The following is an 11,876-nucleotide window of genomic DNA, read 5'->3' as shown; positions in this document are numbered from 1 at the left end:
AAATCTTCAAAAAAACATTAAGAAAAAACAAAACAGGCACAATGTGAAGATTTTCCTCCAAATCACCTTTAGCTAATGGTTGTTTTGGCACTTACTAAAACCCTAACCCTAACCCTAACTTTTACATTACTAAAAAATTTCAATCCATTGAAGTATTTGCACAAACTGTCATGTTAAAAGAAAGAATAAGACGTTATGGATGTACTCAAGGGTGTAGAGGGCACCATGGTTATTTCCGGCTGTCAGTTAACTTTCTATTTATTAGTGGCCTTACCAACTGGAGTGTGTCTGGACCATCAGCTCAAATCACAAGGCCTAAACTCAGCTGGTCTATGATCAGTATTTTATATGAAAGTTATACCAGTGACATCCTCTTATGACTGTGAGGACAGAAAGGACACAGCAAGGGACATGAGGGGGGTAACTCAATGAGATAATCAGGCATCCAGAGCAGGTAAAAATGCTGTCTAGAGCCAAAATGTTTTCATATCTTACTCGGTGACTTTTAGATGTATTTATCATAAACCAGAGGTCATTATGGTGATTTTATTTTCAAGGTCAGGGATTTTTGTTTAATCTGAAGACTTTTTTTCTTATGCCATGTTTTACATTATAGTTACTTTTTTTGTGTGACTCTTTTAGCCTCAGTAATTGCCCCCAACTGGTTTGCATTATTGATTACCCTCCTGTGTATTAAGTTCATTTGCTTTTACTCATTCAATCAACTTTTCTGTTTGCTTTGTCTTTACGAACCTTGTTAGCTTCTGGGTTTCTTTCAGGTGCCTATTGGTTTATTCTCATTGGGATTAGAATTTTGGATGTTTTCATCTTGCCATCTAACTTCCTTAACTTAGTTTGGGAGTCAACAACACGCATGCGGCTCTTTAGCGCAGCACTAGTGGCTCTCTGGAGCTTTTCAAAAATGTACGAAAATGAAAAAAGATAGAGGTAAAATACAGTATATTTTTGGGTTTTTTTGTATTTTGTAGGAGGACAAATATGACACAAACATTCCTAACATTTTTCAATGCTGTAAATTTGAATAGTTCTGTCAATGACCATTTGCGTCATAGCCTGCGACACACGTTTCTGTCAGCTTGGCGTGGTGCCACGCAGGTGGCTGTTGCAAACAAAGTGGCGGGTGTGTGATGGGCCATGGATTACAAAGTGAAACAGAAAGATAGCTGACGAGAACAGATGATTCGACAGTTCTTGGACCTGAATCATTTGCTTTCATTGCCAATGCGGGAGGATTGCCCGCATCTTTGCTTTGTAATGAGAAGTTGTTAAATAACAAAAACAGTAATGTGGAAAGACATTTCCAGGGAAGGCATGCTACATTTGCAGCCGAGTACCATCCTACCTCCTCGATAGGTAAATAAGCACTGTCTTGTTTTTATCATGCTGATTTTACAAGCTATGACTGAAACACATTAGTGATATCTGACAGAATGTCCAGATAGATCTGTGAGTAGTGTTCTAGTTACATCTGTTCAGTTTTTTGATAGTTTGAATTAAATATTTCATGTCTATTTTAAATTATGCATTTTTAAAAGCATTTGTCTCAGAGTCTTTAAACAATCTCAAAACATAGCAAATAATATCTGATAGCTATGGGGTTAGTTAGAACAAAAAGTTGTAATATGATCCCTCAAAGCACTATGCCTTATTCAATCAACTTTTATTATATTAACAGCCTTGACACTTTAGACGTCCTTCAAGTTGATAGATATTCTATAAATCTTTTCGTCTAAGTTATAGATCACAGCAAACTGAAAGATCTGAGTAATCAAAAAGACAGACTTAAACTCTGTCTACTGCTGCTATGTCTTGGTGTGTAAAGATCTATTTATAAAATAAAGTTGGGACATGTGGGCGGCAAGGCTCCTGCTCCTAATACAAAATACTCCGCTCATTTCCTGTCTCCTTCAGTTCATCTCTTAAGGATTTTCCAGGTTCTGAGCTCAACTATTTGGTACTGATCCCATCCCCGGTTGTGTTTTGTAACTCCTTACAGCTTTGAGCCAACACAGTTCCACTTATGTAGTTTACACATTGCTTTCACAGCTGTCTGGCAGAATCAGGGCGGTTGAGAGGCGAGTGAATGACAGACGAAATCAAACCACCCCCATCCTCTGACGCCAGGAGACGTCCCAGCTCCTGTCTGAAACCACTAATGCAACTTTTGCTCACTGCAGTGGAAAACACCCATTCCATCAGAAATTCATGGGATATTCAACAACTGTAATGCCATGCAGCTTTCTGAAATTATCCTGGCAAATTGGCATTGAATACGCCTAATTTTTTGCAGACACAGAGACCACCTAATTAGTTGTATAGCATAGTAAGGTTTTGGACAGCAATCTGGATCTTCTCCAGTATTTTTTGCACTATGGTTTAAATGCTTGATGTGTCAAAATAAAGGCAAATGAAAATGAGCAAATCAAACAAGTGGTAATAAAAATAGGACTTTATTTTCACATCCCTTTTTATGCGATTGTGCCAGTCATCACAAGACTATCAAACACAGTGACTCACATACTGGTGTTTTGCCATTGTCCAAATACGTCTAAAGACTACATAATTTGAACATCAGATCAAATACAAAAACAGGAAATCTGCCATTTATGGTCAACTGTCTAAGTGCGATGACTAAGCTGAAAGCTTACGTATTTATTTAATGGTTTCAAGAAGAACTGAGTGAGAAGGAAAAAAACACTCATCATTTCGTCATTTGGTTCAATTGGTAAATGTGATCATGATAAATATTAATCATTCCATCCACGTAAACCTCTGCTTCATCCCACAACTTCCACCAACGCTTTTGAAAAAGACACGGTTTTTCCCACTGAGCATCAAACTGATAAAATACAACTCACAAAATCAAATTTACTAGAGTCTATATTGTAAAATATGACAATTATAGAAATACATAGTAAATACAACTAGGCATTATCCAAGATAAACAGACTCCTGTCTTGTTTTGGATGCTTGAATTTTGTGTCTCTATTACTCTGATGCTGACTGACAGACTACATGGCAAACGTTGGCCTCGGGGGCTCTGGCAATGACTGTGAGAATCACAGCATTGTCAAAGGCAGTCAGTAAAACAAGCAGAAAGGATTCCTGCATCATATCACTGACTCATCTCCTCTATTTCCAAAAAGTTTTTTTTTCTCTCTGAAAAGGAAAAACTTCAGAAACAGTCCAGTAACAAAGAAAGAAAAGGAAACAATAATATGAAAGATTTTTCAGCCTTAATGCAAGCAAAAAGAGCATGTGAATCGTTTAAAAATGGATTATAATATATAATCATTACTCCTAGTAAGAGTTACACAGCACATTTTAGTAATTTTTTTCTGTGTTCAAACACCAAGGCAAAACTGGCAATTAAAAATCATTAAGTTGACAACAGTTAGACAGATGAAGAAAAATAAAGCTCAAAACTGACTTGTCTTTTAAAATAAAACACTTTTTAAGACTTTACTTATAATCAAAACAAAATTATATCAAAACGTTCCTATTTTTAAATGATCATGTCACTTTTTTATTTTATTCTCTCTTTCTCCCCCTCTCTCTCCCACACACACACGCACACGCACGCATGCACGCACACACACACACGCACACGCACCCGCACGCATGCATGCACACACACACACACACACACACACACGCACGCACGCACGCACGCACACACACACACACACACAGAAACTAGATTTAAAATTGAAAAAAACTTGGAAAAGAGGATTGAAGCATTGTTTTTAAGTTGCATTGAACTTATGACAGTAAAATAAATACATTTGTTGACAATGTGTATTCATTATATGAGTAAAAGCTGAAGCCAAACCTTATTCCAATAAGGACGAGTTTGAATCAACGCTGTACATTTTGTAATACATGTATTCACTATCATCATTCATTTGCAGTAGAGTCCTCTAGTGGATGAAATGTAAAGTGTTCTGAGCCTCAGAAATTCATCAGTGCGAGGAGCAGGCACAGACAGTACTCTTCTGAAGGAGTATTTATAGAAACAATTAATTTGATTATTTTTACTTTACGAACTTTTGTAATAAAATACATCACATCGACATGCAAACCTTGTCAGTTCCCCTCATTTGTCACTGGCTATAAGGCTGTCTGTGACAAGACAGTTAACACCAATAATAATATGTACTGTATATAACGCTCAAGCAGACATGGATCAATGCCAGCAAAGTAGCGCAGTGGGTATTACTCTACTTTCTGTGGAGAGATTGTGTGTGTGTGTGTGTGTGTGTGTGTGTGTGTGTGTGTGTGTGTGTGTGTGTGTGTGTGTGTGTGTGTGTGTGTGTGTGTGTGTGTGTGTGTCTGTTTTAACCAGGAACATGTCTGTCCAAACTATGTTCTTCCTGAGTTTCTTCTGACCACTCCAGCTTCATCTGACCGTTCGAAGACATGCAGTACCTGACATTTTGGTTTCAATGTGAACCAATGCCTGACTGTCTCTATAATGTATGTCTAACATATAAAACACAGGTGGTCTTTCCTCCCAGCTAGCATCTGTTGGAATAGGCTCCAGCCAAGATGCTGTACCACTGAGTGGATTCTCAAGTGCATATTCTTTCTGCCCTCTAAAATAAAAGAAGGCTTTGATGGTAAATCTGAGCATACAGAAATGACTTCAGAGGGTCAAATAGCACTGCTGTCATAAGACATGACAAAAAGAGAAAAAGAATACTAAATGTTTCATGTTTCACACCAAACTAGAGATAAATCTCTTGGAGAGTACCTGCCAGACATTCATCACCACACAGTGAAATGGACATTGGCTTCCGCTGTCTATCCCGCACCTCTTCCCCCTCATTCTCCTGCATTTTTGGTCTTTTCAATCATTCTGTCATTTTCTGTTGGCCTGTGAATCTATCTATGTGTCTCTTTATTCAGCTCTTGCTCCCAATTCAATGGATCTCATATTAGCCCCCAGGCACAGTTCCCACTCTAATTCCGGCCATCAGCCGTGTAAGTGACACCGCAAATGTCTGCTCTGTCTGCGAATGGGCATGTCAGGCAACCAGAGTGATGTATGTCAGTCTCCATGGTGACAAGCTGTATGTTCTGCATTCTAATATCCAGGTTTCCGGTGTGGTGTCAGAGCTGTGTCCTGCGGAAGGATGGGAGTCTGATTCCCAGGAGTCCACCAGTGATCTGTGAGAAGTTTCTGGCAAAGACATTGACAATCCTCTGAGGTTTAATTACACTTCAGTGTAACAGAGATGCTAGCATGTGGACTACTCTTATTTTGACCAATATTCCATTCTGAATATTGCAAATAGTAGGAAACTACTTCATCACCTTGCTCAATAATAAAAAAAAGTTACCGTAGTTTCAACTGAAAAATAATAACAAGAACGATATGTTGGCGATTTGGCTCAGGGCACAGGTGGGCAGAGGTACATCCATCTTGTCTAAAGGGCAGCTCACTCATAAATTCCTCTCTCTTTCTCAGGATGTTTTCTATATGAGATGACGGGCAGAGACAGACACTTTGTCCTACTGCCTAATAGAAGAGAAAGAGGGAGAGAGAGTGAGAGAGAAGGAGATCCAGCCATCCACTCAGCAGCAATACTAAATCAAAAGAATAGGGCTCTTGCCTTTTGGATGACAGGTGATGCTGAGCTCCCATCATTGAGTAACAGTAATGAAGCATTTTACCCTGACACTGCTGCAGCATCAGGGGGTGGCGGAGCCCACAGGATTGCATTGAGGACACTGTGTTCCTTGTCACCATTGGCATAATGTTTACCATCACAATGGAACTCTTACTAGAAAGCAAGATTTAATGTAGGAATGGATTACATGTGACTTTGGGCTTCTTTCTGTGTCCGTATTCGTATTTCTAGGAAAGTAATCAGTGGGACAGCCTTCAATTATGTCTTAATTTTGAAGGGAAATCAATTATTACAACATTATATAGGATACTACATATTTATTTAAGTTCTTCCCACGGCTAATACTGTCTCAGTGTGAGGGAGTCAGCTTACGTGGCTAATGTTTTGATTTTTTGTGTAATTGTTCTAATTAGTCTGAGCTGAGAGGAAAGCAACTATAATGAGCAGCATCATTAGAAGGTGTGTTTGCATGTGAGGGGAAAGAGAGAAAAACAAGTTTCAGAAATTTACAGTCACCTACTTATTTATGCATAGAATTAGAAAATAAGACTCTATTCGGCTTGTGCTCTGAACCACTTAGCATCAAAAATAATGTTGATTGCATAAAATTCATTGAGGCAGTGGTGGTCCCGAAGGCTCTCGATCTGATGGGAACAAGCTTTTTCTTCCACTTGGAAACCTCATGCAGGGAACACTGATTGAACAGCTCATTATTAATTCTGTTAACAACCTAATTCTATAAACTAGAAAAATGAATCAATCTCAAACACGCTAATGCATCCCTATTATTGTCCCTCCATTGATGCAGTTCACCCATCTCTGAAGTTTAATAGTTCACCTCAGGAGAGACATTAAACTTTTCAATTCTGCTTCCTGCTGCACAATCAGGCCCTTGCCTTGACTAATAGGAGCTTTCAATGACCTTAAAACAAACAGGGAAGAAAAATAGAGTTGAATTTTATTTACTTGTATATCCTGTGAAATATACAAATTTGAACTCTGCAAAATCATATTTGTGCCCAAACAAACTGAGCTGTGTGAGGATTCGGTCAGTTTCCATCCAAGATGGTGAAGCCCACCAAAAGTATGGACGCTGGTGAAGTTTTGACTGGGACTGTCGCTCTCTCAAGTACCTTTGCTCACGTGTTAGCATCATTGCAGGTTCTAGACAGAGGAGAAATTACTTTGATAGGTCAAAACTTCACCAACCGTTCCTTTAAAAAATAACTTTATAGTGAGATCAATTTACCCTGATGAAACTCCTGATGAAAGGCCCCGAGCTAGTTTTGACCTTTCAAAGCAATCCAAAGTTTGTTGTAGCATTCATGTGATTGTCTGCAGAGGCAGCTTTATTTTTTAGCCCGTCCTCCTTATGTGGCATTTATGTAAACTGTAGTGACATTTTAAAACAGTTCTCAGACACAGAGCTCAATGTCATTCTCTGAAAACCCACCGTAGGGGAAAAATATCAACACCATGATGGGCAAACAAGGGCTGAAATGCTAACTAAACACCTGTTCAAAATGTAAAAAATGCATTATGGCAGTTGTAGACTCTCTCACTCCTCCAAACAACCCGTTCAGTTGAGCAAAAGTGCAGTCAACAGATTCATGTTTGGTCTCAAAGCACCACAGGTATTTTCTAATAACAGTATTAGCAGATAACTTCTGCCACACACCATTACTAAAGTTCATTTAAATTTTTATTTATCAGATTTATTGATGAGCACATGCTGTCATTTTTGTTATTTTTTCAAAAGTCATATGTTATTGTCTGTGTTGACTAATTGTACTTTTGTATTGCCTTTACCAATATAAATAATGAGATGCATCATAATCCCGAAGTGTAAAAAAACCCCCACATCACTTTATAGCAATCTGAAAACATATAACATGTCATTAAGAACTTAATTGGTGTTGCATAAATATGCCAACAAGCTTAATCTAATCACAGTTTGATGTGGGCACGGAACCATTATGAAGTCGTGCTTACAGAGTTATGGAGTCATGATGATTAGATTGCACTCCTCTCATTAGGCAGTACAGTGATTATACCAAATTCAGGTTTAATCATACAACAATCAGTTTGACATTAATGTAAAATAAGGATGCTCAATTATCTCACCATGACACTGGCTGTGCTTCTAAATGCTGTTTTAATTTATGCTTCAATCTGTCTTGACTGATGGATTGAAGCCACGTGAGCCGCTGATGACACTGAGAACTCCCCAGCATCATCCCATACGCATTATAAGCAAAGACAAGCTACACACTGTTACGGACTTCCTCTAATGTTTGCTGCTCTAAGCATGTTGATGTGACGCATTATAAATATAGTGATGCATAGCCTTTGTTACGGCTAGTGATCAGTATAACAGGAGACTCACACTAGAAGTTCCTGTGTGTCTCTGAAGAGACAGCTTGACAAGATATGTCCAATCAGCTTGGCGTATATGAGCAGACCCAACGCTTATCATCAAGCTGTCACTCCCAACGGGAGCTTCTTGCTGAAGTATCACAGACTCAGAGGCAGGAACTCCTCTACTTGCAGGAGCAGCAAGATATCCTCTCCTACCATGTCTCACACTGGCTTTAAATTAACAACTTTATCTATTATTCACAGGCAAAGCAAATCTCATCTCGCATTAACTGTAAAAACTATGCCTGAGCCACCGTAGATATCACCTGGGTGTAATAATTACCATACATTAGCATAGATTAGCTCAGGCAAGGACAGTTTTATCCGCTTCATCTTGTTCATTCTGAGGGTATTTTTGAAAATCTCTTGTCTCCAGGAGTCGGCAGGTGCAGCAATAACTCTGGAACACTTCCACTACTGAGTCACTTGATTACATGAAGAGGAAAAACACACTGAGCAGCTGAAGTGATGTGATAGCTTCTCTGCAGTCTGATATTTCATCTTATGATTGAGGTTGGAAAACCTAACTTCAATCCACATTTTTACACCAGTCACAACATTCCCACTAGGATATTATATATAGTAAAATATTTAATAGGATACAAATATAAAAGGTAATTTCATTCAGGAGAGATTGGAAAGATAAATAAGAGAGGAGACATTTTAGTTATATTAAATTTATTGTAAACAGAAGTATCTTTGTTATTTAGACCCCAGGAGGAAGTCGGTCATCACCGATAAATTAGGTGCTTCCTGTATGTGGGAGACTTGCTCCTGGAACCCAGACGCTGATGGTGGTGAGGAGTTGAGCTTGTTGCTTGGATGACTTTATAGGAAGAACCCCTAATGAGAGGAGTCGGTTGGAGGTGGTGTCCAGGTGTCACGGAGTGAGGTGGTGCAGGGGTGGAAGTGGGTTGCGGATGTTGCTGTACAGAACTGACAGCTAAATGACAGGAGAGAGACAGCGAGAGAGCGAGAGAGAGAGAGAGAGAGAGAGAGAGAGAGAGAGAGAGAGAGAGAGAGAGAGAGAGAGAGAGACTGACAGCTTGAAAATGATTGGCTAACAAGACAATTTGACAGGTTTTGATTGGTTAAGAGGAGAACAAACTATTGAATCCTAGAATAATGAGAAGGTGCTTGTGATAGAGTAGGCGTGCCAGAGATAGACTTCCTGTCTGAACTTTCACTAAGTTTCATTTTAGAGGGGGGTGGACATGTTTATTATAAAAATAAACAAAACCCGGAACGGAACAGAAATTTGTTGACTTCAGTTCACAAGAATAGTTGGCACAGAAGACTAATCGTCTGTTTTCACACTATCCAAAAAATAAATAAATCTTGGAGCATGATCACATACAAAGTCAATTCAACACGGCAACTGAAGTCCAACTCCAGTCAGGCAACAAGGATAACACAAAGATTTTTTTTTTTTTTACATAACTAACAATTTTTAGCTTTGCAGAGGAATTTGATTTGCATGGCCAAAAGCCTGTCAGCTGTCAAATTCTCCAAACATTTCATTTCCTGAGGTCAGTGGGCAACAATACAGACGTGAAGGTCAGCCTTATCATGTGTGGACACCCAGGGTTGTAACACGTTTTCATTTTACACCCCTAGTCATGGCATCTAGTCATGGTAGATGCTTTTTTCATCCACCATGACTAGATGAAAAAAGCAATTTGTTTCATCAAGCTGAATATTTGAGCCACTGGTTTCAGCCTGTCGGCCGTGCTTTGACTACACAGTTGTTGGTTCAGCACAATGACTTGTCGACAGAGATGGAGGTCCACAGAGAATGAGACCAGGTGATCTTTAAACAACTTGTGCTGGTGTCAAAATGACAGATGGCGCCGTCTAAGCTTCGCATCAATCTCACTTGATGGCTCAGCAGAGAGCAGACATCTTTGTTGGTGGGTTGGTGTCAATAGGAGCAAGGCGTTAGTGATTCAGGTGGAAAAAGATGGAGCTCCGGGTGGGGCTGAGTGTACAAAGCCAAAAGTTGACATTCAGCCGACGTTTGCAGTGAATCACTCACGACTCGAAACACTATGTCCAGATGAACTGGTTCCAGAGAAATGTGCCAAACAAACGAACCATATGAATACATAGGTTTTAATAGCACATCTCTACAAAAGGAGCATTGTGTGTGTGTGGTTTACAACATGTCTGCAGTACATCTAAATTAATCATTTATTAAAAATAACAAACCTGAAAAGTAATTTAATCATAATCATAACAAAAGATTACATCACTTTCTGTCTGAATTTCTCCTCACAGGTTGATAACTTCTTTTACTACTGTCATCTGCAGGGTGGGAATATTTGAACATGTATGGTGTTACAAGATGGGTTTGTAATTTTTAACCTAACACAGACATTATCTCCCAAATTCCAGAAAAATTGGTTTGCTTGAGAAGTGTTTTCTCTTTCTGATTCTCTCTCTATCCATTCACTCTTTGTCTATGACCACTTATCCTCTACAGCACCATGTGTATTTCCCTCCTGTCTTCATATATAGATTAGTCAGTTCGTACTAACATTTTATCTGAATCTGTCATGGTCCCAGTTCCAGTTTTCCCTCCTCCTCTGTATCCTGAATTCATTCCCACTCAATCCAAGCATTCCTGTCACCCGTGTTACTGCATCCACCTGCTTCCCACCTCCATTCAGGCTCCACCTACTTCAGTTTTCTTGGACACCCATTGAAATTTTGCCTGTTAGTCCATTCCTTCCCTGATCTTCTACTAACCTGTTGTGGGATTTTGATTATTAAAACTATGAATGTGGATTTCTCCCTTGGTGACAGAATCCTAGAGTAGCTTCTATCTTAAAACAGGGAAATAAGAAGTATTAAAGTTCAGGTCTTCTGTCTGCAGCACAGTGATTTCTGTGTGGGAGCAATTAATAAACCCTGACAGAAAAAAAAAGCATTAATTATATCTGCTGTTACACGAAAGCAAAAATACAGTTGTTATTCCCAGCCGACAATCATCATACATAACATTTCTCTTTATAGTAAGGCAACCTTTCCCTTTCACATAATATACATTTATAACAAAGTCTACAAAAGATTGGATCAATATTGAATCACTTTTGACCACAAATACTTACTGTTTTTCTGTCCTCACATTTTTGCAACATTTGGAATTTCTGTTGTAGATAGATTTCATTCTGTGTGACAAGCTACTACAAAATCAGTACTTTTACAAGCTACTACAAAATCAGGTGTGGTATCTAATCCAGGCTAAATTATATTGGAATTCAATTTGTGCTTTTGCATTTTGATAACATCTGTAGATCAAACATAAACAAACAAACAATGACAATTAAGTTACTTTCTAATAATCCCTGGTGAATATTACTTCAGGGTTTAATGTTTTATGCTACATTTCTGATTATCATGTCATCCTTCATTATAATTAAATTAACACTTAGCAGCTTTACTAGATTTTAAACATATAGCAAACAAAAAAAAAACAGTTCAATGATAATCAGTATCTGATTCTTTGCTTCTCATCAGAAAAAAATATTCACAGACGTACGCCGATGATTGCTTTCCATACTGTTTCACACATGCATTAGTCCTTCATTGAAATCTAATGTTCTGGGCCTCAGGGCTGCCTGGCATGAAAGTAATTCTGGTATTTTCTAAATGTTTTAACATTCACAGTCTCTGTTCAGCCGCATAATTAAACAGCACTGCTCTAAATTGCTTAGCAACTATCTGATGAATGTTTAAGATGGCTCGGATCAACCTGAATCTTAAGCCCCATTTAATCTCCATTCTTATCCCTGCATTACAAGT

At 38.6% G+C, this 11,876-nt stretch overlaps 1 protein-coding gene across 1 annotated transcript in view; it reads right to left on the bottom strand.

Annotated features, from left to right (window-relative positions):
- Positions 1–8,791: 8,791 nt before the first annotated feature.
- The window catches only part of LOC137611044 (uncharacterized protein C14orf132), a 25,483-nt gene continuing 22,398 nt past the window's right edge, over positions 8,792–11,876 (bottom strand). Inside the window, exon 3 of the mRNA XM_068339018.1 lies at positions 8,792–9,015. Within this exon, the coding sequence (XP_068195119.1) occupies positions 8,953–9,015 (63 nt within the window). The 3' untranslated portion in view covers positions 8,792–8,952. The remainder of the gene's footprint in view (positions 9,016–11,876) is intronic.

Source organism: Antennarius striatus, chromosome 17 (assembly GCF_040054535.1).
Source record: "Antennarius striatus isolate MH-2024 chromosome 17, ASM4005453v1, whole genome shotgun sequence".
NCBI classification, from domain to species: domain Eukaryota; kingdom Metazoa; phylum Chordata; class Actinopteri; order Lophiiformes; family Antennariidae; genus Antennarius; species Antennarius striatus.
Note: the sequence above shows the minus strand (reverse complement) of the source record. Positions and strands in the feature narration are given on the sequence as shown.